This window comes from Delphinapterus leucas, chromosome 2 (genome assembly GCF_059928025.1).
Source record: "Delphinapterus leucas isolate spDelLeu-1000000601 "Yukka" chromosome 2, BTC_Dleu_Yukka2, whole genome shotgun sequence".
In the NCBI taxonomy this organism is placed as follows: domain Eukaryota; kingdom Metazoa; phylum Chordata; class Mammalia; order Artiodactyla; family Monodontidae; genus Delphinapterus; species Delphinapterus leucas.
The window spans coordinates 16,121,941-16,142,621 of record NC_143130.1 but is presented as its reverse complement, the minus strand read 5'-3'; the positions used below and the strand labels follow the sequence as shown (position 1 = coordinate 16,142,621).

General features: G+C 35.0%; 1 protein-coding gene across 4 annotated transcripts in view; it reads left to right on the top strand.

Annotated features, from left to right (window-relative positions):
* ARL5B (ARF like GTPase 5B) overlaps nt 1–19,734 on the top strand; it is a 28,432-nt gene extending 8,698 nt beyond the window's left edge. For all 4 annotated transcript variants that reach the window (XM_022580457.2, XM_089906468.1, XM_089906467.1 and 1 more), the window contains 5 exons: nt 3,618–3,678; nt 5,260–5,407; nt 8,322–8,405; nt 9,735–9,886; nt 13,269–19,734. In XM_022580457.2, the coding sequence (XP_022436165.1) occupies nt 3,618–3,678; nt 5,260–5,407; nt 8,322–8,405; nt 9,735–9,886; nt 13,269–13,317 (494 nt within the window). In that variant the 3' untranslated portion in view covers nt 13,318–19,734. The remainder of the gene's footprint in view (nt 1–3,617; nt 3,679–5,259; nt 5,408–8,321; nt 8,406–9,734; nt 9,887–13,268) is intronic.
* Nucleotides 19,735–20,681: the final 947 nt, after the last annotated feature.

Sequence of the window (20,681 nt, the reverse complement as noted above, 5' to 3'; positions counted from 1 at the left end):
AAAAAAAGAAAAGAAAAGTAAAGCTGGCTTTTAAGGAAATCCAAGAGAATAAACACCAAAGCCAAGCCAATACAGAAACTTATGTGTAAACACTTGGTCAAAATTAAACAAAAGCTCTGTGATGGGACCTTTTCCTTCATTTGATGTAAATAAACTTGCTTTGTGTTGGGCTCTGGAGATGCATCATTAGTAACACTGGAAATACTCTTCTCACACCTTTGTTATGAGGAGAGGTGCAGCTTGGTCTCCTGGAAGAGATTTCTCGTGAAATAAGATGCCCAAAGTGACCATCTCGTGGTGTGCAGACACTTTTAAAGCATTTGGATTCCTTATAACTCTGATTCTTATGGTAATGCATAACCCCAAATTATTTAGCTATCCACAAATCATCTTAAATTGTACACACCCCGTCCCCAACACACACATTCCTACCCCTAAGCATGGTCAGCCTATTACTCTAACATCATATATTTTTTAATAATGCTATTGGTAAACATTGGGAAAAAGTAAATTTTCTATAATTACATTTGTGAAGTCCATTTGAAATAAAGAATTTAGTATCCATGTTATAGTTTGCCCTCTTTAAGGTTAACTGAGAAATAACTGTTTCAGTCCGTCAACTAAATATTTTGTTTTTAAGGAGAGTAATTTGAAGAGTTGGAAGTTAAGAATATATGGCTTAGATATACATATTGAGGAGCAGTTGAATTTGTAAAAGTATACAATTGTATAATTTTCTCCTCATAACTTTAGAAATTTCAATTTTAGTGAAATGGAAATCTCTGCTTCCTGCTCTGTAAATAAAAATGATGTTAAAACGTTTCATGTTTTTCTCAGTGGCAGCAATTCACAATTTGACCTTTGGCATAAAGCCTTTCTCACCTTAATTTGAGACTGACTTGAACCATAACTGATATACTTTGAAAGTTTTTTTTTAACCTATTAGATAGATACATAATAAAACCATCTTTCCACATCTGCTTTAGTTAATTATGACAGGCAAAGGAAATTGTTTTTATCAAAGCTACTCTATAGGAAATCACTCTGACAGTTACATAGCTTAGTTGATCTTTTGTGTTTTAGTACATAAGATAAGATTTGTATATGGCCTGTTTATTATGCCCAACCAGAAAGACAGCAGTACAGAACAAGCACCCCTGTGTCATGTTTTTCAAGCATGAGGGCCCCCTTTTAACATCAAGTAATATGCACTACTGTGTGATCGTAGTTATGCTTTTGGTATGTATTGATGTGAACATTTGATAGAGCACTGTGATTCAATAATACCTTCAAGAAACTTTATACTTGATTAATCTAGATACCACCACTTGGGGACATTTAAAGCAACATTAATTTTATTTTCAATAACAGGAGAATATGTATCACTTTCCATATTTTTCTCATTGTTCCTTGAATAGGTAAAAACTTTACTAACATTTGTGAACTGAATGAAGTCTTTGGTCACTGACATACTCAAGTAGCAGCTAAGTACAACAGAGGCATTTGAAAAAAGAAGGAAGAATTACAGTTGTGCATAGAGTACAAATAGCTTTTATTTTGTACTTGGTTTTTTAGTAAATGCTCTTTGAACTTGACTTTACTCTTATTGTATAGATAATGTTAAAGACAGCTTTCAAAGAAAAGATTTAAAATAAACTTCTGTTTATTTCATGCTTTTAAGCACTTAGCTGTTCCTTTACTGTTACTTTTTTATATAAACTCAATTTTAACATCAGAAGTGAAGGATAGATATCCATACTTCATCATAAGACAGAGTTGAAATTTTGTGTTTTGTCTTAATTCCTAGACTTGCCTATCAATGAGGAGGAAAAGTCACCTTAAAAAACCTTAAGTTAATCAAACATTTGAAACTTTAATGAAATTCATACTCTATCTACATTCAGGGTTTGTCATTCCTGACTTAGTTTAAACGGGGGACCAGTCTTTCAAAATGATGCATTATTTATGAGTTTTACCATCACAGGCCTTCAGTACTGTGATCATCATTATAATACAAATGTGAAGCCAGGGGCAGGCACGTTTGAAAATGGCCCTGGTGTTCACTTGAGTTCAACAATGATGGTACTACCTGGTACTATCTTTCCATTCCCTCCTCCCAGCAGGAGTATCTGCACCCAGGTTGAGATTACCTTTATACTAGTGGCTTCCTTCTCAAGCTGCTGGGACCACGTGGTCTCCAGATCGTGGGTGGGTGGAGTTTCCAGCTGTCACCAAAATTTAGAATGTTTGTTCCTCCACTGGTAAGAGTGCTCTCATTCTTACACTGTAAGGGACAGAAACAGGGCAACACTTCGATTGGCTCCATTAGAAATTAGGGGATACAAATCGAAAGAGTCAGAAAGAGAGAATGATACTGAGTTATAATAAGCAAACAAGTTTTATTTATTTTTTTACAAAGTAGCTCCTGCCATAGTGAAAATAGCCCTTCCAGAGGACCATGTCATTTGTCCTGCATTAATATAGACAGTGCCTACAGCATGCAGGTCATGAGAAGATAGAAAGATGGTTTGTCATATAAGAACTTGTCTGTGAACTATGGCTCCTCTTTTTGACTGATGTAATATTGATACTTTAGGAATATCAGCTGATATTTGATTAGATGTATAATCAGAATTTTGATATTCATCAGAGGTTAACAAGAGCAGCAGGGATCTGGTATGAAATGTGTCAGATACACTACAAATCAGTTGATTATGTGCAGAGGTTCTTATGGTGACTTCCTTGCATACCCTGCTGAGTTTCACTAGTAATTTTTTAAGCATTCTGTCCTGGGGAAAAGGAATCTTCAATATATTCTGTATAGTTTAAAATCTAGAAAAGATGACCTGTGAGTTCTAAGGATGTTTCAAAATATCTACCAAGTAACAGAATAATTAGATGGGCCTTAAAAATCCTTATGAAAGAAATGATACTTTTAGCCGATGGCACCAGAGGAGGGAACTGAAGAGGTTTTTGTTGTATACAAAGAGTGAAAACAGTATCTGCTCAAAAGAGTTATAAAACCCAGATTGAAAAAGCCTTGAAGACTAAGTAATTGCTTATTTATCTGTAAATTAATGGAAGGAATGAAAACTGGTTGAAATTATGTGTCTTATTATTGACAGGGAAAACTCTTTAGTTTTATGTTTTCAATTGTATTTTAAAATGAAAAGAAAAAATCTTGGTACATTTAGGTAGGAAAACATCTGGCTGTAAAAACAACTTGATAAAAAGCTAATGTGATTGGTAGAGAGGGCAAGCAGGTGTGTAAAACACTTTTATTTTTACTTACATTTTAAGTCATAATGTCTCATCAAGTTTAGTATTTGGGTTTTTCCCCCCAAATTCAGCAAAAGTGACAAAGTTCTCTTGTGCCTCCCTCTTAGCCATCTCCCTCATTCTTTTATAAGAGATGGATAGAGAACGTCCTAATAGATTGCCTCACTTAAGGCAAGTAGCCTTGACATCATGAAGTTCTCTATTTCTGGTATCTTATTCCAGGAGTAAATATCCAGTGAATGATTCTCATTAGAGGGCTAACTAATAATCATTGTTGAAAGCATGTAATTGAAGTATGCAGCAGTGTTAAATGCTTATGGTTTGCTTTCTTTTTGTAGAACACAAAGTAATTATAGTGGGACTGGATAACGCAGGGAAAACCACCATTCTTTATCAATTGTAAGTATGGGTGTTTATTTAAACAGTTTTTATTTTTGTTATTGGAGCTAATTTTGTATCATTAATAAGAATGAGACACCATTATAATATAATGGGAAAACTTAAACACATGGTTTTGTGTTTTACCAAACACAAAATTTATTAAAAAGTGAATAAGGTAAACTGCCATATGTTTGCTACAGTCAAAAACACTCATCTTTTTCCAGCCTTGAAAGAAAGAATTAATATTAAACTAAAAATAAATGAAGCACACATTCTAGTGCTGGAAGGAAGGAATAAAGTACATTTTGCTTAGTTCTTCCCCCTCTGAAGTCCATGTAAAATAGACTGATATAGATCTAGGAAGCTATTGCTACTCTCCTGACTAATAGTTCTGGAATTCTTTAACATACCCAGACTTGTCAAATCAAAAGAAATGAAGATCGCCCCTGAAAATATTGCTTTGGTAGCTTGCAACAGGGAGAGGCTTGAGACTTTCAAAGAAATACATTAATACTTTAAGGAAATTTTTTAGCAGCCACTTGTCAGACAACCTCCCATTATCCTTTCAGTGCCAATGAAATGATCCTTGTTAAACAGTGGAAATGGATCTGTGTCCCAGGCATTTAACAAATAGTTATGAAATACAGTGCTCCATTGTGTGCTTCTTATCTCTTCCCACCTCATCTTAAGTACATCAGCTGGCAGCTCTCCAGAAATACTTCACTTAAGCAGTGCTTAATGTTTTTTTCAGCTACTCTGCTAAAAAGCCACAAACTTATGGCTTGTTGTTTCAGAGTTGAATAACTACTCGTTTTTCTTTAAAACATTCATTCATTGGCCATTATGTAATTTAATATGACACAGCCTTTGGACATTAGAAATGAACATTTCAGAAACCTGTCATCATTGTTGAAATAATTTTGCACACAGCTTCAAAAATACATATATTAAACCCAAGGGAGAGTTGCAGACTTCTTCCAACATAGTACTGACATGTTATAGGCAAATATGTATTTGTTGAATTAATTAATGTAGCTTAACCAATGAGTATGATAATACATGTGATATGAGCATCAGTGTTCTAAATAACTTTTCATTTGCCCATAGACTGTAGTTTTCGTTAATAGGCATGCACTGATTTTTATGGTTGAGCTAAGTGTCTTTTCTCACATAGACAGTCTTTAAAATGATAGCCTACTATTCAGTGGTTACTACTTTGCAAGTGTTGATGACACAGTCCCCTGGAAACTTGCTCTTTCAGGATGGGGGATTGATTCTGCTCTAACCGATAACAGGGCATGGGGTTATTGGCATTTTGGCCACGAAAATGCAAACTCACACCACACAGTTCCCTTCTGCCCAGATCAAGCCTGTAGTTTATTCCATTAAAAGAACAAAAAAACTGCCTTTCTTCAGGAGTTGTTCTTTGTCTAGGTATTTGTCTGCACAAATGTTCTCCAAGGTTCTAGTTTTGTTGCTAGTGATTACCATCATTGGTGCAGGTAAGGAAGGTTGATTCGTATAAAAATACAGAGATAAAACTTGCTTCAGGTTCTCAAGATTTACAAAAGAGCTTTTATGGTGTCTGTCTTTTAACAGCTTAATGAATGAAGTGGTTCATACATCTCCAACCATAGGAAGCAATGTTGAAGAAATAGTTGTGAAGAACACTCATTTTCTTATGTGGGATATTGGTGGTCAAGAGTCACTGCGATCATCCTGGAACACGTATTACTCAAACACAGAGGTATACTAAAGTTACTTCGGAATCTGAATGAAAAGAATTAACGGGTAAACCCAGAAGACAGATAGGCTGTACATAAGGCATAGTGACAGTTCCCTTTTAATACGATCGTTTTTTGTAAGGAATTTGAGGTTTTCAAATAAAAGAAAAAAGGCAAGTCAGAAGAGTAATGGGAGCTATTATTAGTGGAGTGCTTACTGTTGTCAGGCTCTCTCAATTCATCCTCAGGGCAATACTATAATATCTCCATTGTTGGAGAAAGCAGACACTAAGATAAATTATATAACCTTTCCCAACTTTATAAGAGGCCCTAGTTAGTTAGAGGAGGAATAAAATATTTTAAGCATAATTTAATATAGGATTTTCAAATAACATGAATTGCACATTCAAATTTTTGGTGAGATTATAGTTAAAAAGCAAATGATTGCAAGCCATCCCCCTAGCATTCTTTGTCACTTATTTTCATCATTGGAGTCAACCCGGGGAACAAATCTGGAATATCTTCTATATCTGTTTTTATTTCTTCTCAGATTTTTTTTTTTTAAACCATGCAGTGCTATTGAGAGAGGTTTATCTTCAGGAATACTAATGCACAATTGCATTCATAATTTTTCTTTACAAAGAGGTACCAAGCCAATTACTTTTTCTATAATGAAACCTCTTAAAATTTGAGGTTTTTTTTTTTTTTTTGAGGGGGATTGCGGAGGAGGTGGAAGTGTTGATGCAAGGAATTTTTGGTGAATAAGTTGCCTTTTAAAATAAAAAAACATGTATTCCTCTAGATTTACATTGTAATAGCCTATGTGTATGTGTGTATATGTTCCAGTGCAGTGTATGACTGGTCAAACCAGACGGCATATCATAGATAAGCAGCAGCTGTGGCCGCACTTAATTGTTTTTCTATTTGCGAGGGAGGATAGGTTGGTGAGCTAATATTTATGGTTATAGGTTAGTTTAATATATATTTCTACAGTAAAATAACGTTCTGAAACTAAAATGTGTTAGAGAGTGAGGGAAGAACAACATTTTAGCATAGCTGTTGTTATTTTTTCAGAGCTCAGAATTAACCCCAAGTGTGAAAAGACCAGTTATCTTTGGTAAATAGGTCAAAGTTGGTTCTAACTGATCCCTGTATATTGACAGCATTACTAAATGGTAGTTTTTTTAAATTGTCAACACTCTAGAAGATTTCACATGGGTCCAGAAAGACATACATTGTTAGTGACGCCATTTATATGAAATGTTCTTATAAACTATTTCTACAAGAATATCAAAATTACTACAAAGATCCTTTGACCTTTCATGTAGCACACCAGCATGGCACATAGCATTTGCAGTCTTAGATTCCAGGTAGGGATCTTATCTATGTGGTGTTTCTCCGACCACTTTGTTCACCCTACTTATCTCGCTTCTTAAATTCTTTGCATGGAGGCATCATCCAAAAGCTGAAAAGTCTCCCTTTTAATACAGCAAGTTACAGTTGTTGACTAATTTCTGACATCTTCCTCTCATTAACTTACAGAGTTACTTCCCCATATTCTGTCTATTCTGACTTTGCCATGTTTCTTATATTTATCCCCTCTATTTTCTTTCCTTGTATCTCTTTCTAAGCCCTTGTTAGTTTATATTCAGGTTACTCTAGTTGTCTCTTTCCCAAATTGTAGTCATTTGAACAATCTGATTCTACCCTTCCTGTCTATTTTACTCACTCCTCTTCTATAACCCTCAAAACCATTTAATCTCATTTCTTAACTTTTTCTTCTGCATAAAATGTTCAATTTAGGGGCCATTTCTCATTGTATCTTCTTATTTTTCTTAACAAAGATGCTTTTTTTTTTTTTTTTTTTGCGGTACCGGGGCCTCTCACTGTTGTGGTCTCTCCTGTTGCGGAGCACAGGCTCCGGACACACAGGCTCAGCAGCCATGGCTCACGGGCCCAGCCGCTTCGTGGCATGTGGGATCTTCCTGGACCGGGGCACGAACCCGTGTCCCCTGCATCAGCAGGCGGACTCTCAACCACTGCGCCACCAGGGAAGCCCGCAAAGATGCTTTATTTTGAATGTGTAACACACCTTTTTTCATTTACACCATTACCAATAGCTTTCTCCTGTTCTCTTTGCGCTCTTTAATTTCACCTGCATCTCCTTTAGAGTATTATTAACACCCAAGTATATATATATATTTCTATTTAGCACATTTTTCTTGCGTTTTTATTGTTGATATTTTATGTAAAAATGTCTTATTCATTAGTTGTTTTACAAATGTGTCTCTTTTTCTTTGAAATTAACTTCTTTCTAATAGGCAGGAGACTGTCTTAAATAATTATTGTTTGCTTGAATGACTACAGAGTACTTTTTTTTTTTTTTTTGCGGTATGCGGGCCTCTCACTGTTGTGGCCTCTCCCGTTGTGGAGCATAGGCTCCGGACGCGCAGGCCCAGCGGCCATGGCTCACGGGCCGAGCCGCTCCGCGGCATGTGGGACCCTCCCGGACCGGGGCACGAACCCGCGTCCCCTGCATCGGCAGGGGGACTCCCAACCACTGCGCCACCAGGGAAGCCCACTACAGAGTACTTTTAAGTTTTAGTGAAAGAATAAATTACTGTGACTTTCTTTTTAAAAATTAGTTTTTTTACCTGCATTTTAAAATACATCTTAGTACATATGAGGGCGTATTGTATATTCAAACATCACCTTTTCCAGCATGGTTTTTATTTGTTGAAGTTGTGAGTTATTTTTCTTATTAACATTTGGATTTTACTGCTTGATGTGATTCAGTATAATATAAACTATGATGAAAAAGCAGTGGACATTTTATAGTGATGATGTCATAATAGAAAGTACTTCTAGCACTTAGAGTAGTTTTGCAGAAAACTTCAACATCCCATTTAATTTTCTTTCTTTTTACTTGTCTTCTAGTTCATCATTCTTGTGGTTGACAGCATTGACAGGGAACGACTAGCTATTACGAAAGAAGAATTATATAGAATGTTGGCTCACGAGGTAAATTTTGAAAAGCAAACGTAAAACAAATGGAGTAAGGTATCTGTACACTGGTTTAGCTTTTTCACAAAGATTAATGTCCTCTGCTGTTGATTATTTCATCATTAACAAAGTTTTAGATATCAAATTGATGAAAGTCATGAGGTCAAAAATTTTTAATACTTTTTTCAAACTTAAGAAAACCGAACACATTAATTTGGAGACTAATACCATTACTGAAAATATTTTTCTAAGTTAAAACTACTTAGTCATGCCTTTAAAAGTCTGATAAATTGAGGCAAGAGAAAGGAAAATTTAAGGTTTTTTTCCTCCCTACAGTTTATAATAACTGAAAATTCTTTAGTGAATAATTTGGGATCACTTAATTCTAAATAGTTCATATATACGAAAGACTTAGATAATAAAACACATTCATGCACCCACTAGTCAACATAAGATATTAATTATCTTATGAGACCTCTTCAATCTGATTTCCTTCCCTTGTTTCTCAGAGAATCCTAAAAGAATTCCACTATCCTAAAAGTAGTGATTATTATTCCTGTGCGTATCTTGATCTTTTTGCTACATTTTTATGTACTTGTCAGTTCTACAGAATATTATATTTCATGTTCATAAAACTTTATATGATGGTATTGTGTCTGTGTGTGTGTGTGTGTATGTGTAATCTTTTTGTAACTTGGTTTTGGAGGGTTTTTGCACAACACTGTGATTTATCCATGGTAGTATGTACAACTTTAGTTCATTCCTTTTAACAACTACATAGTATTTCACTGTAAGAAGATACCACACTTGATCTGTTCTTCTATTAATGAACATTTAAGTTACTTCTAATGTTTTGATAGTATAAACAATTCTGCAGTGAACATTAATCACTGAGCTTAGGTTGTACAAAGACTTTAAGTAGTAAGTATTGCTCAGCCCTTACCTTCAGTACTCTCCTTTAAATTTTGGAGAAATTCTGTAGTATTTGGCAGTGTATACTATACTTGCCTATTAGAATATTGCTCGTATAGTTTTAAGTCATTATTTCAGATTCAGGTTTATTTTACTTTTAGTTTGACCCATTTGGCCCAATAGTAGAAAAATAATTTTTAATATCTAGTTTATATTAATCTGTCTTTGTTAGAGTAAATCATTAAATCATGGTTATTTGAGGTCATTTATTTTTATTTCAACAAAATTTTTATATTACGTAGTAGTGCCTGATTATTTTAAAGTAGAAAGATTTCATTATAATTGTTCAGTAGGGCATATTTTATGCTCCTGCTTCATTACTTTAATTTGAATTTTGATATTTCACATATTAGAAATATTTCATGTTGATTGCAGGATTTACGGAAAGCTGCAGTCCTTATCTTCGCCAATAAACAGGATATGAAAGGGTGTATGACAGCAGCTGAAATCTCTAAATACCTCACCCTCAGTTCAATTAAGGATCATCCATGGCACATTCAGTCCTGCTGTGCTTTAACAGGAGAAGGGTAAGTACTCATCAGTGTGAGCGGAGGTATGATTTCTTTCAAATTTCTTGCAACTTTTTTCGGCCAACTTTCTTTCTTCTTTGAATCCTGTTCCATTTTTGTTTTTAAAGATAGTTTTTATATTGTGTCTCAGGCTTACAAGGTTGGAATAATTTTAGTCAATTACTATTGTTAAATTACAATTTAACAAAGTTACTGACAAATTTTTTGTAACGTTTCGTGTAAATGGAATGTTTCACCAAAAAAGGGCAAGAACAAACTTTTGAATTAAGTTTTCACAGTCTAGATTTTCAGTTGTTCATTTCTTGTTTTTATCATTAACTAACTGGGAAAAAACTGTAATGTCACCTGAATGAAAGAGGAAGCTTCAAAAAAATTTCACGTTTTCTGCAAGGGCTTAATTAAGCCTAAACTCCCAGCTTTCCACAAGAGTGCATCTTCTTTATATGTCAGGAGTCATTTTTGGAGGCATGCTTCTAAACAACAAACATTTAAGATAAACGCCATTCTAATGTATTCCTCCTTTCCTAAGAATTTGAGTTTGGACATAGGCCAAGGAGAACCCAGTGTGTTATATATGGTTTACCCAGTTTATTTCTAGGAACTTTTTTTTTTTTTTTTTTTTGCGGTACACGTGCCTCTCACTGTTGTGGCCTCTCCCGTTGCGGAGCACAGGCTCCGGACGCGCAGGCCGAGTGGCCATGGCTCACGGGCCCAGCCGCTCTGCAGCATGTGGGATCTTCCCAGACCGGGGCACGAACCCGTGTCCCCTGCATTGGCAGGCGGACTCTCAACCACTGCGCCACCAGGGAAGCCCTCTAGGAACTTATTTATCTTCAAATCAAACTGACCTTCTCATTATTTCTGATACTAGAAATAGCTTGTAATATAATAGCTGTATGTTGACTTTTTTGATGTGTACTTTTAAGACTAGGCCATAAGCACTCCATTCTTTAGCATTTAGGAGAGTAGGGTGAAATTCCTGCCGTCTTTCTATAGTGGTTTCGGTTTAGTTAATCTTTTTTTTTCATAAATAAGCATTTATTTATTAATAAATCTTTTTTCATATTAGTTATGCATTTTATTTATTTTTTTAACATCTTTATTGGGGTATAATTGCTTTACAATGGTGTGTTAGTTTCTGCTTCATAACAAAGTGAATCAGTTATACATATACATATGTTCCCATATGTCTTCCCTCTTGCGTCTCCCTCCCTCCCACTCTCCCTATCCCACCCCTCCAGGCTGTCACAAAGCACCGAGCTAACATCCCTGTGCCATGCGGCTGCTTCCCACTAGCTATCCACCTTACTACGTTTGTTAGTGTGTATATGTCCATGACTCTCTCTCGCCCTGTCAAAGCTCACCCTTCCCCCTCCCCATATCCTCAAGCCCGTTCTCCAGTAGGTCTGCGTCTTTATTCCTGTCTTACCCCTAGGTTCTTCATGACATTTTTTTTTTCTTAAATTCCATATATATGTGTTAGCATACGGTATTTGTCTTTTTCTGACTTACTTCACTCTGTATGACAGACTCTAGGTCTATCCATCTCATTAAAAATAGCTCAATTTCGTTTCTTTTTAAGGCTGAGTAATATTCCATTGTATATATGTGCCACATCTTCTTTATCCATTCATACGATGATGGGCACTTAGGTTGTTTCCACCTCCGGGCTATTGTAAATAGAGCTGCAATGAACATTTTGGTACATGACTCTTTTTGAATTTTGGTTTTCTCAGGGTATATGCCCAGTAGTGGGATTGCTGGGTCATATGGTAATTCTATTTGTAGTTTTTTAAGGAACCTCCATACTGTTCTCCATAGTGGCTGAACCAATTCAACATAAATACTCAGTGCTAGCTCTGGGTTCTGGGATCATCAAAATGAATAAGATATTATCTGTATTCACAGTCTGATGAATTCACAGTCTGATGGTTCAAAAAAGGGAAACATTACAATAGCCAAGACATGGAAACAACCTAAATGTCCATCGACAGATGCATGGACAAAAAGATGTGGTACATAGTACTCAGCCATTAAAAAGAATGGAATAGTACTCAGCCATTAAAAATAATGAAATAATGCCCTTTGTAGCAACATGGATGGACCTAGAGATTATCATACTAAGAGAAGTCAGTCAGACAGAGAAAGACAAATATCATATGATATCACTAATATGTGGAATCTAAAATACAATACAAATCAACATATCTACAAAACAAAAATAGACTCGCAGATATAGAGAACAGACTTGTGGCTGCCAAGGTGGGGGGGAGGGAGGGAATGAGAGTTTGGGGTTAGCAGAGGCAAACTAATATATATAGGATGGATATATATAGGATGGATAAACGACAAGGTCCTACTGTATACAGCACAGGGAACTATTATATATTCAATATTCTGTGACAGACCATGGTGGAAAAGAATATGAAAAAATTTATATATATGTATATATCTGGGTCACTTTGCTGTACAGAAGAAAGTAACACAACATTGTAAATCAACTATACTTCAGTAAATTTTAAAAAAGGGGAGGGGCCTCCCTGGTGGCGCAGTGGTTGAGAGTCTGCCTGCCGATGCAGGGGACACAGGTTCGTGCCCCGGTCCAGGAAGATCCCACGTGCTGCGGAGCATTTAGGCCCGTGAGCCGTGGCCGCTGAGCCTGCGCGTCCGGAGCCTGTGCTCTGCAACGGGAGAGGCCGCAACAGTGAGAGGCCCATATACCGCAAAAAAAAAAAAAAAAGGGGGAATCAGGCCAGACAGAGAAGTGTCAGTGTAAAAATGTATACTGCGTCCAAATCTTGGTGCCTCCATCTTCTGGCCATGGAATGGCTGTAGCTCTTTGCACAAGTTTCCAAGGAGGAGGAACAGGGAGGCGGCATCACATCAGGATCAGCAGAGGCCTCATCTGGGCAAGGTGGCTGCAGCGTGGGAGACCTCCGGCTGGTCATTCAGCCACGCGGCCACCATTTTCTCCCGCATCCATTCACCAAGCCACCAAGCACACAGTGCGACATCCACCATTCCAGGCACACCTCACCAGTGGGAGCAGAAACCCCCGAACCCCACGCCCCCAGTTTAGTTAATCTTAAGGCGGGGGTGGGATAGTTATAGTCTTAATGGCAAAACCCCCAAAGCTGTATCTTCAAGATGAAACTAAAGCAGTTTCCCACAATTCTCAACTGATTAGTATCATTTTGTTTAGATAATCTTACACTTAGAAAGTCTACTTATTATAGTGTTACCTGAATGTTGGCAGTTAAACGTATGAATAACTATTGTAGTACCGACTTTTGCGTTAAGACTTAAAAATAATAAGTATACTTTCAATTTTTAAGTATAAAGTTTTTCATTTTGAAAATACTTTTGTCTTTTGTTTCAGGTTATGCCAAGGTCTAGAGTGGATGACCTCCCGGATTGGTGTGAGATAACTTTTTGCTCGAAAGAGACTCTCTATTTATTCTGTGACATGAACATTTTTCCTAGTACCTTTGGCTGCTAAGGCAGCAGCATGTTTAATTTATAACAACACAAACCTCTATGAGCAACACTTGAATCAAGTGCAGCTGAACTGGAACATAAAAGATTTTTTCTTAACTTTTTTTTTTAATGCACTAATCTTCAGTTGGATGAACATAATGTGTAACTATTTTCAGCAACAGAATTCTTCTGACTGCTTATTCTAATTACTCAACGACTGCCTTGTAAGAAATGTTTATCATATGTTTAATGTTTTCTGAAGTATTGTAATAACTTTAATGACCAGTTCCTTTCATTTCTTGACTGCCCCCTCACCCCACCAATGGCTTGACAGAGCAGTAGTGGAAATTATCAGGTACTGTTTGCAAACTTACCCAGCACTAAATATTTGCTCCCCCTGTAAACTACTTATCTTTTGGGCAGAACTTATTGTAAATGAGAAGGAAATATGCCTAGAAGATATATATTTAAGGAGGAGGATGAAACATCATGAGAACTGCCTTTAAATGAGTTAATTTCCCCCACATTATTGCAAGTCATGGAATAATTTTAAGTTTCTGTTAGCATGGAAATTAAGTAGGCTATTTATCTAAAAGAATTAAGTTCACTTTTCTGCCTGCAGCACAGGATTTGTTTTGGTTAAAAACGAATCAAAATAAAATATTTATTTCAAAGCCCAACTTTGATAGTAAATATTTTGAATAAATCTGGTATTTTTAAGAATGTCACATTATTTAATGCATATATAACAATTGGAAGTTACTAAAGCATACCAGCACTAAAATTAAACCAAGACACTTGGAATATATTTTACTATCAATTACAAACAACTTTATTATCAGCAAAAATTTCAACTATTCCATTTGCAAGGGGCACCGCATCTGCTTGGGGCAATAGCTAAAGCAGGAATACAAACAGTTCATTTTATTTCTTAGAATTTGAAATCGTGTCTATTACAGCATTTCTATCACCAGCAGTATATTACTTAAAAAACCATATGGCTTTCCTTGAATTTGTTAGAGGTTGTAGTGTAATAGGCTTGAAACAACTGACATTTGTATAATTATGCCTCATGTTCTAAGATCTTTTGCTGGATAATAGGAAACTGCTGAATTTAATCATGGCTTTTAGAATATTACTATGAGACTCAAGTTTAATACACTAACAACTTAAAAATTTTTTAAATAGTTAAAAACTCATAATCTAGCAAAAGTATACTTATTGGATAGCATTAAAACATTTTCAAGGCAGTCGTCTAATATGAACAGTAATCTAAATAGTGCATACCTTAAGAGGGAGGACAGGTATTGTAATTTTGATCCTCTTTATTTCAAATGTGTGATTTTGCTATTATGAAAGGGATAAAACACACATAGAGAATAATACTTTATTTTTGCAGTATTTTTCTTTCATCTAGGTCAAAAATAGGATTCAGTGTTCATAAGAACATCAGTACCTGTTCAAAAGTGATACTTTAATATTTTTTATCGTAGCCCAAGTTGGTTTAAATTTTGCTGTTTTCAGTTATACTTGATTTATTCTATTTAGTCTAATTAATGTAGTTGAATGTGGTAGCATTTTTCTGATTTCTGTTTAGTGGTAGCACACCCTGGAACTGGAAATGACCAGAGGAAAGCTTTCTGGGCTTTGGGAAGCAGTTGTTCATTAACCTTGTTCTGAACCTTTTTCTTAGTGATTCTATACCAGGTAGAGGATAAATTTTGTTTTTAATACAATGCATAATCAAGAACATGAGAGAAAAGCAGACATGAATCAATATGGATGCTTTGTGTTGTGTATGTGGTGGTGGGGCAGGAGAAATTATGATAGCACACTTTGCCAGAATTTCTATCTTGGTTGTATAGTTTAGCCATGAATACTGAGGATAATTCTCTGAATTCTGTCCTGAGAAAAATCATATTTAATATTCCTGTATTTGTTGTTATTATGAAATCTTTCTTGTATCTAATAAGATTGGCTGGCTCCATTTTCTTCTGTCAAATTATATGGTTATTTTTTTATATTACCGCATCAGCATTATATTGAAAGTGTTAATAGTTGATTGTATTTTGTCAAACTACTAGTATAAACTCAAGTTTTCAATTTGATTTTTAAAATACAATTTATTTTATTTTCTAAATCCTTTTTGAAAAACAGTTTGTTGTTTTTGGATTAGAAATAATTTATGTTAGCTGTGTGTTGAAGATGAAATCAACATCCAACTAGGTTTTGTGCCAACGATTGGGAAAAGTTCAATTAGGAAATTCATGTAAGACTTTTAAAAAGTATTTTATAGGTTCTCATTAGATATTTCCTCTTACAGTAATATGAAAACTGATTACCCTTTACTCCAAGAGAATGTTTTGACTCAAGCACGTATCTAACACTAAAGCATTGATTCTGACATTTATTGAAAATCAACCAGCTATAAGATATTGTCTGATGAAAAATGTAAATTTGTGATTAGTACCTTTATTCATATTTTGAGATAAGTTCTCAATTTTGTATTATACCTGTTCTTTAGAAGTCATATTAGCAGGTAATTAATTTAACAATGAAATAGTTCAGCTTTCACCCTCCCTAATCAATCCCTCAATTGCCTAGCGGAAGTTTCTAAGTGGTGGAAAGCAGGGGATCCACCCGTGTTACTTTCAGGAGATTATTCTACATTTTGTTTTTAATTTGAAGATAAAGAAGCTAAATTTTAACAAACCTTTTGTTATAACTAAAATGTAACTGCTACCCTTGTAAGTTCAAGGCATTTTTCTTAATTTTGAACATGTTGCATTCTTCATATTTAACCATCTTTCTTATTGAAGCCCATCTGAGAACTCTTTTACAATTAAGAAGCCCTTTTATATGGGAACATACTGCATATTTTGTATTGTTAGTGTAATTTAATTCCTTAAAATTTGAAATAATATATCTATAATCTATTGAATAACACGATTAAATACAAAGTTTTGCTTTTAGGTTCTTTGGTAGTATGCTTAAAGGTATAATTTTATTCTATATTCATTAGAGGAATGATAATAAATTGAAATTTCATTGTTAAAAATCATTTTTGAAATGGATGCTACTTCTGTAGCTGTAGTCATTTTGATTAAGCATAAATTAACTTTCATTACCTATAGCATAAAGAGAAAATAATTATTTTCCTATGGAAACAGTGAGTGATACAGGCAATGCTGTAAACATTATTCTCTGAAGAGTTATGGGGAGTCACAAGGCAAAGAAAATTTTAAAACAATGAAAGCTTTATTTTTAAAAAAATATTTTTGATGTAGTATCCTAGGACAAATTATAAATGGAATTGTCTCTGACTAGCACTCATTTAATTCTTAACTATGTAAAACAATACCAGTAGAAAAAATGTACTGGTATTATACCTAGAATAGATGAATTCCATTGACATTTATCTTTGAAGACCAACTTAATGAGCCTAACTTTTCATCTATGGCTTTGGATCCAAAACATTTCATATCTAGTTCCCTTCTAAAGGATCTTTTATATTTTGTCAGGGTAAAGTCACTTCAAGATACAGCATGATGACTTGTATCCAGTAGAATATTGTGCTGGCTATTTAAAGAAGTAGGTTTGAATCTTAATTTGGCCGTGACCTGTTTTACCTTAGACAATTACTATCGTTCATGGCCTTCCTACTATTTTTCCCATACTGAGGAACTTAAACTAGAGCACCAAAACATCTTTTGGCTTTAAAATCCTGAACCTTTATACACTACTACTAAAAACTAAAAAACAAACACAAAAAACAAAAAAAACCAAACCAAATGAGGGAAAGACATGTAATATGAAATTACGTTTATTTTTATCTATTATTTGATTCCCACCTCATTATCATTTCATTTAGTATATGAATACAAATAAGAAAACAAAGCATCAACTAGTAACTGCTACTCCACTTAAATTGAGCTAATAATGACAATGCAAATAAGAAAATAAGCCATATTGCTAAGAAGATGATATTTAATCTACTTATAAAACACCAGTGTATATTGGAAATACTCTCTTCTAGAAAATATCTTGCTTGTTTTCCTGGCTTTTACTAACTGGATGCAAGTGGTTAGTTTGTTCAGAGTTTATTGGCTTTAGAGGCTGCCCCAAGCTCCAGTTCTGTTTGACTTTCCAGTAGTGAAAAGGATAGTGCAGTGAGGATGTCAATATTTTACAAATGTCTGTATAAATCTGGAAGTACTTTATATTCAAGGTTAGTTTTTTTCAGTAATGTCTCATCCTTATTCATTTAGCATTATTGTGAAGACTGAAATCTAAAAGCCAGTTTCCCAAAAAGTATTTTTTAAGAGTTTCAGGTAACCAGAGCTAAATAGAGAAGGCCAATAAAAATAATCTTTTTTCAGCTACTTTGTTTTAAATTTAAAGTAGAAAAAATATTGTGTTCCACAGACCTAAAATCAGCTTTAAATGTGTAAGGTCTAGTGAAATGTTTGGGAAATGTTAATTGGAGATTTAGAGGCATACCTAGAAACAAAAGTCAAAGAACTTGACAGTAAAGATTAATATGAGATAAAAAATCTCCAATAGAAAATTTGAATGAAAACACTGAATTGCCCCCATTCAAGGACTTAAAATTACTAGAAAATTCAGTCTTTTACTATAAAACTGGATGGCCTGTATTATTTTTAATGTGACCAAAGGACTGAAGACTGATCAGGTTTCTAGAATTTGGGAGTGTAGTCAGAGAGTGGCACCTTTTGCATTTTTATAAACCAGTAATCTACCTTCTTCCCTAGAAATGGAGAAATAATAAAATGTGCTGTGCATATCTTTTGGAATAGAAAACAAAATTCTAGAAGAATGGAAATGTTCTCTTGCACAAACTTGTAAAATTTTAATTAAAAAATTACCTCATTTTTCAGTCCATACATAAGGTGCTTTGCTCCAGTCTGTGGGATGTTGCACAATCCCATAAAAATCCCCTTCACCCAAACTGTATTTGAAATATGCAAAATTCACAACTAAGAGATAGCATTCCTTGGAGATTTTGTTTTCTTTTACTCTTGTTTACCACTAGCAGGGCTAACATGGTGTAGCAAATCCACATACTGTCTTCATTAAAGCACATGGGCAAGTGCATAGTCAATATTTAATCAGTTTAATTAAAATCAAGTAAGGGAAAGGAAAAACTCTAAAATTTGATTGATTTTATTATACTGTGAATATATTTCCATCAGTGTTGGTAAGATATCAAATGACTATCAGTTGGTGTTGGTTATGTTTATAATTTATTTGCATATTTTAGCCCTTTTCAGAAGAGACTATAATCATTTTAATCTTCTTACATTTTCCTTCAGGAAATGCAGGGATTCTACAGCCCCTGTTTTGTTCTCTTGGAGTAAACTGTTCAGTGTAGTTATGAAAACTTTTCATTTTGACTTTTTAAAAAAGTTGAGCTGCTATTTCATTAAAAGTGTGAAATAAAATGACGGTTATGATATTTCCAATTATGTAATAGTTATAAATTTTACCCTATTCATCTATTGTACAGAGCATGGTTAAAAAAACAAAAACTAAAACTAAAAGCAGTTGCAGCCTTGCTCTTGCGATTGTTCTATCAGAATATAATGATTATGATTACACATTGCCATCTTAACATAAATTGGTGCTTTAGAGCATTAAAGAGGAAACAGCAGGCCCTATATACTTCTTGCCTCAGAATGTAAAACTACATTAAAGTGTCTATTTATATTTATGTTCATTTCTTAAGGTTTAAATACAAACTATTGTTATCCATCAAGCTTCAGGCTTTCTGCAAACACTGTAACAATATCTTAGCTAATCAGCTTGGTCAAATGAAGATGGTGTTAGTAAGCCCAAAATTATGAATTGGATCTCTCTGGGGGCCCCCTGGTATTGTACAGAGGAAAAAAATGTCTTTCAGAGCCACAAACTGTGCTTCTTAAACCCAACCAAACAACTGAGATGTGTGCTGTTGGTTCAATATATAAGCATTAATAAAATTAAAAGAACAAACAAATTAATGCATTCACATCATCACTTCTTGAAAGTGGTTCAAAGCACGTTCTTCTAATGGTGGGTTGTTGAAAAGACATGTTTTAAACTTTTAATAACTTTATTACTGTCATAAAATGCTTCTATATGTTAAGTTTAGGTTACTGGTACTCATAATTTTTTATTTCTGCAATTATGCTGTAATGAGTTGCTTGCATGCCTACTTACCCAAGTGAAAGGATGCTGTTTGCTCTGGAATGTTCATCTTTTAGACAGGTTTTGGCTCATTTGCAGTCATGGTGCAATACAGTGTAACATTCATTTGTTTTCAGTCAACAGTTTTATTTTTGTCATAATAAATAATTACTTTTCCAATATGACGTGAACCGTGTTTTTTTTTTTTTAAGATAAAATTTGTTTTAACAATCTTGCTGCAAGTGATAGAAACTCACCTAGGCAAACAAAGAGAGGAATTTTTATGAATAAGAATGAGATGGGACTTCCATGATGGCGCAGTGATTAAGAATCCGCCTGCCAGTGCAGGGGACATGGGTTCGAGCCCTGGTCTGGGAAGAGCCACATGCCGCGGAGCAACTAAGCCCATGCGCCACCACTACTGAGCCTGTGCTCTAGAGCCCACGAGCCACAACTACTGAGCCCATGTGCTGCAACTACTGAAGCCCGTGTGCCTAGAGCCCGTGCTCCTCAACAAGAGAAGCCACCACAATGAGAAGCCCGTGCACTGCAATGAAGAGTAGCCCCTATGTTCGGTTGGAAGCACAGGTAGCAATCTGAACTCTGGATCAGCATGTGAGGGGGAGTGGGTGTTGAAGGTTTTTGGTACAGCCTGTAAGCTGTGGGATCTGATGCTATATCCAAGTAAATAGTGTCAGAATTGAGTTACATTATAGGACATCAAATCAGTGTCTGCTGAGAAGTGGAGAATTGCTTGGTGGTGTTGGAAAAAAACACAATGGAGTATGTACTCCATTGACAGGTAATTGGGATAATCTACACATTGTACTTAAGTTGTGCTCTTGTCTAAAAAGTTGAGAGGTACTCTAATTTGTGTGGGATAAGCAATTTTCATTATATAGATTCCTCTAAAGTAGTGATTTTTAACTCCTTTTTTCAAAAACCTCTTTGAGAATGTGATGAATGATACCTGCGTTGAAGAATTACACATATGTACAAAGTTCAAATTTTGTATGGAAGTTTAGGAATTTAAGGTACTTCAACTTACGAGTTATGCTATGCTCTAGGACTTCAGTGGCTGAACATTCCGATTTCTTCTGAGAAACGTACCCAAATAAGGTTTCATCCT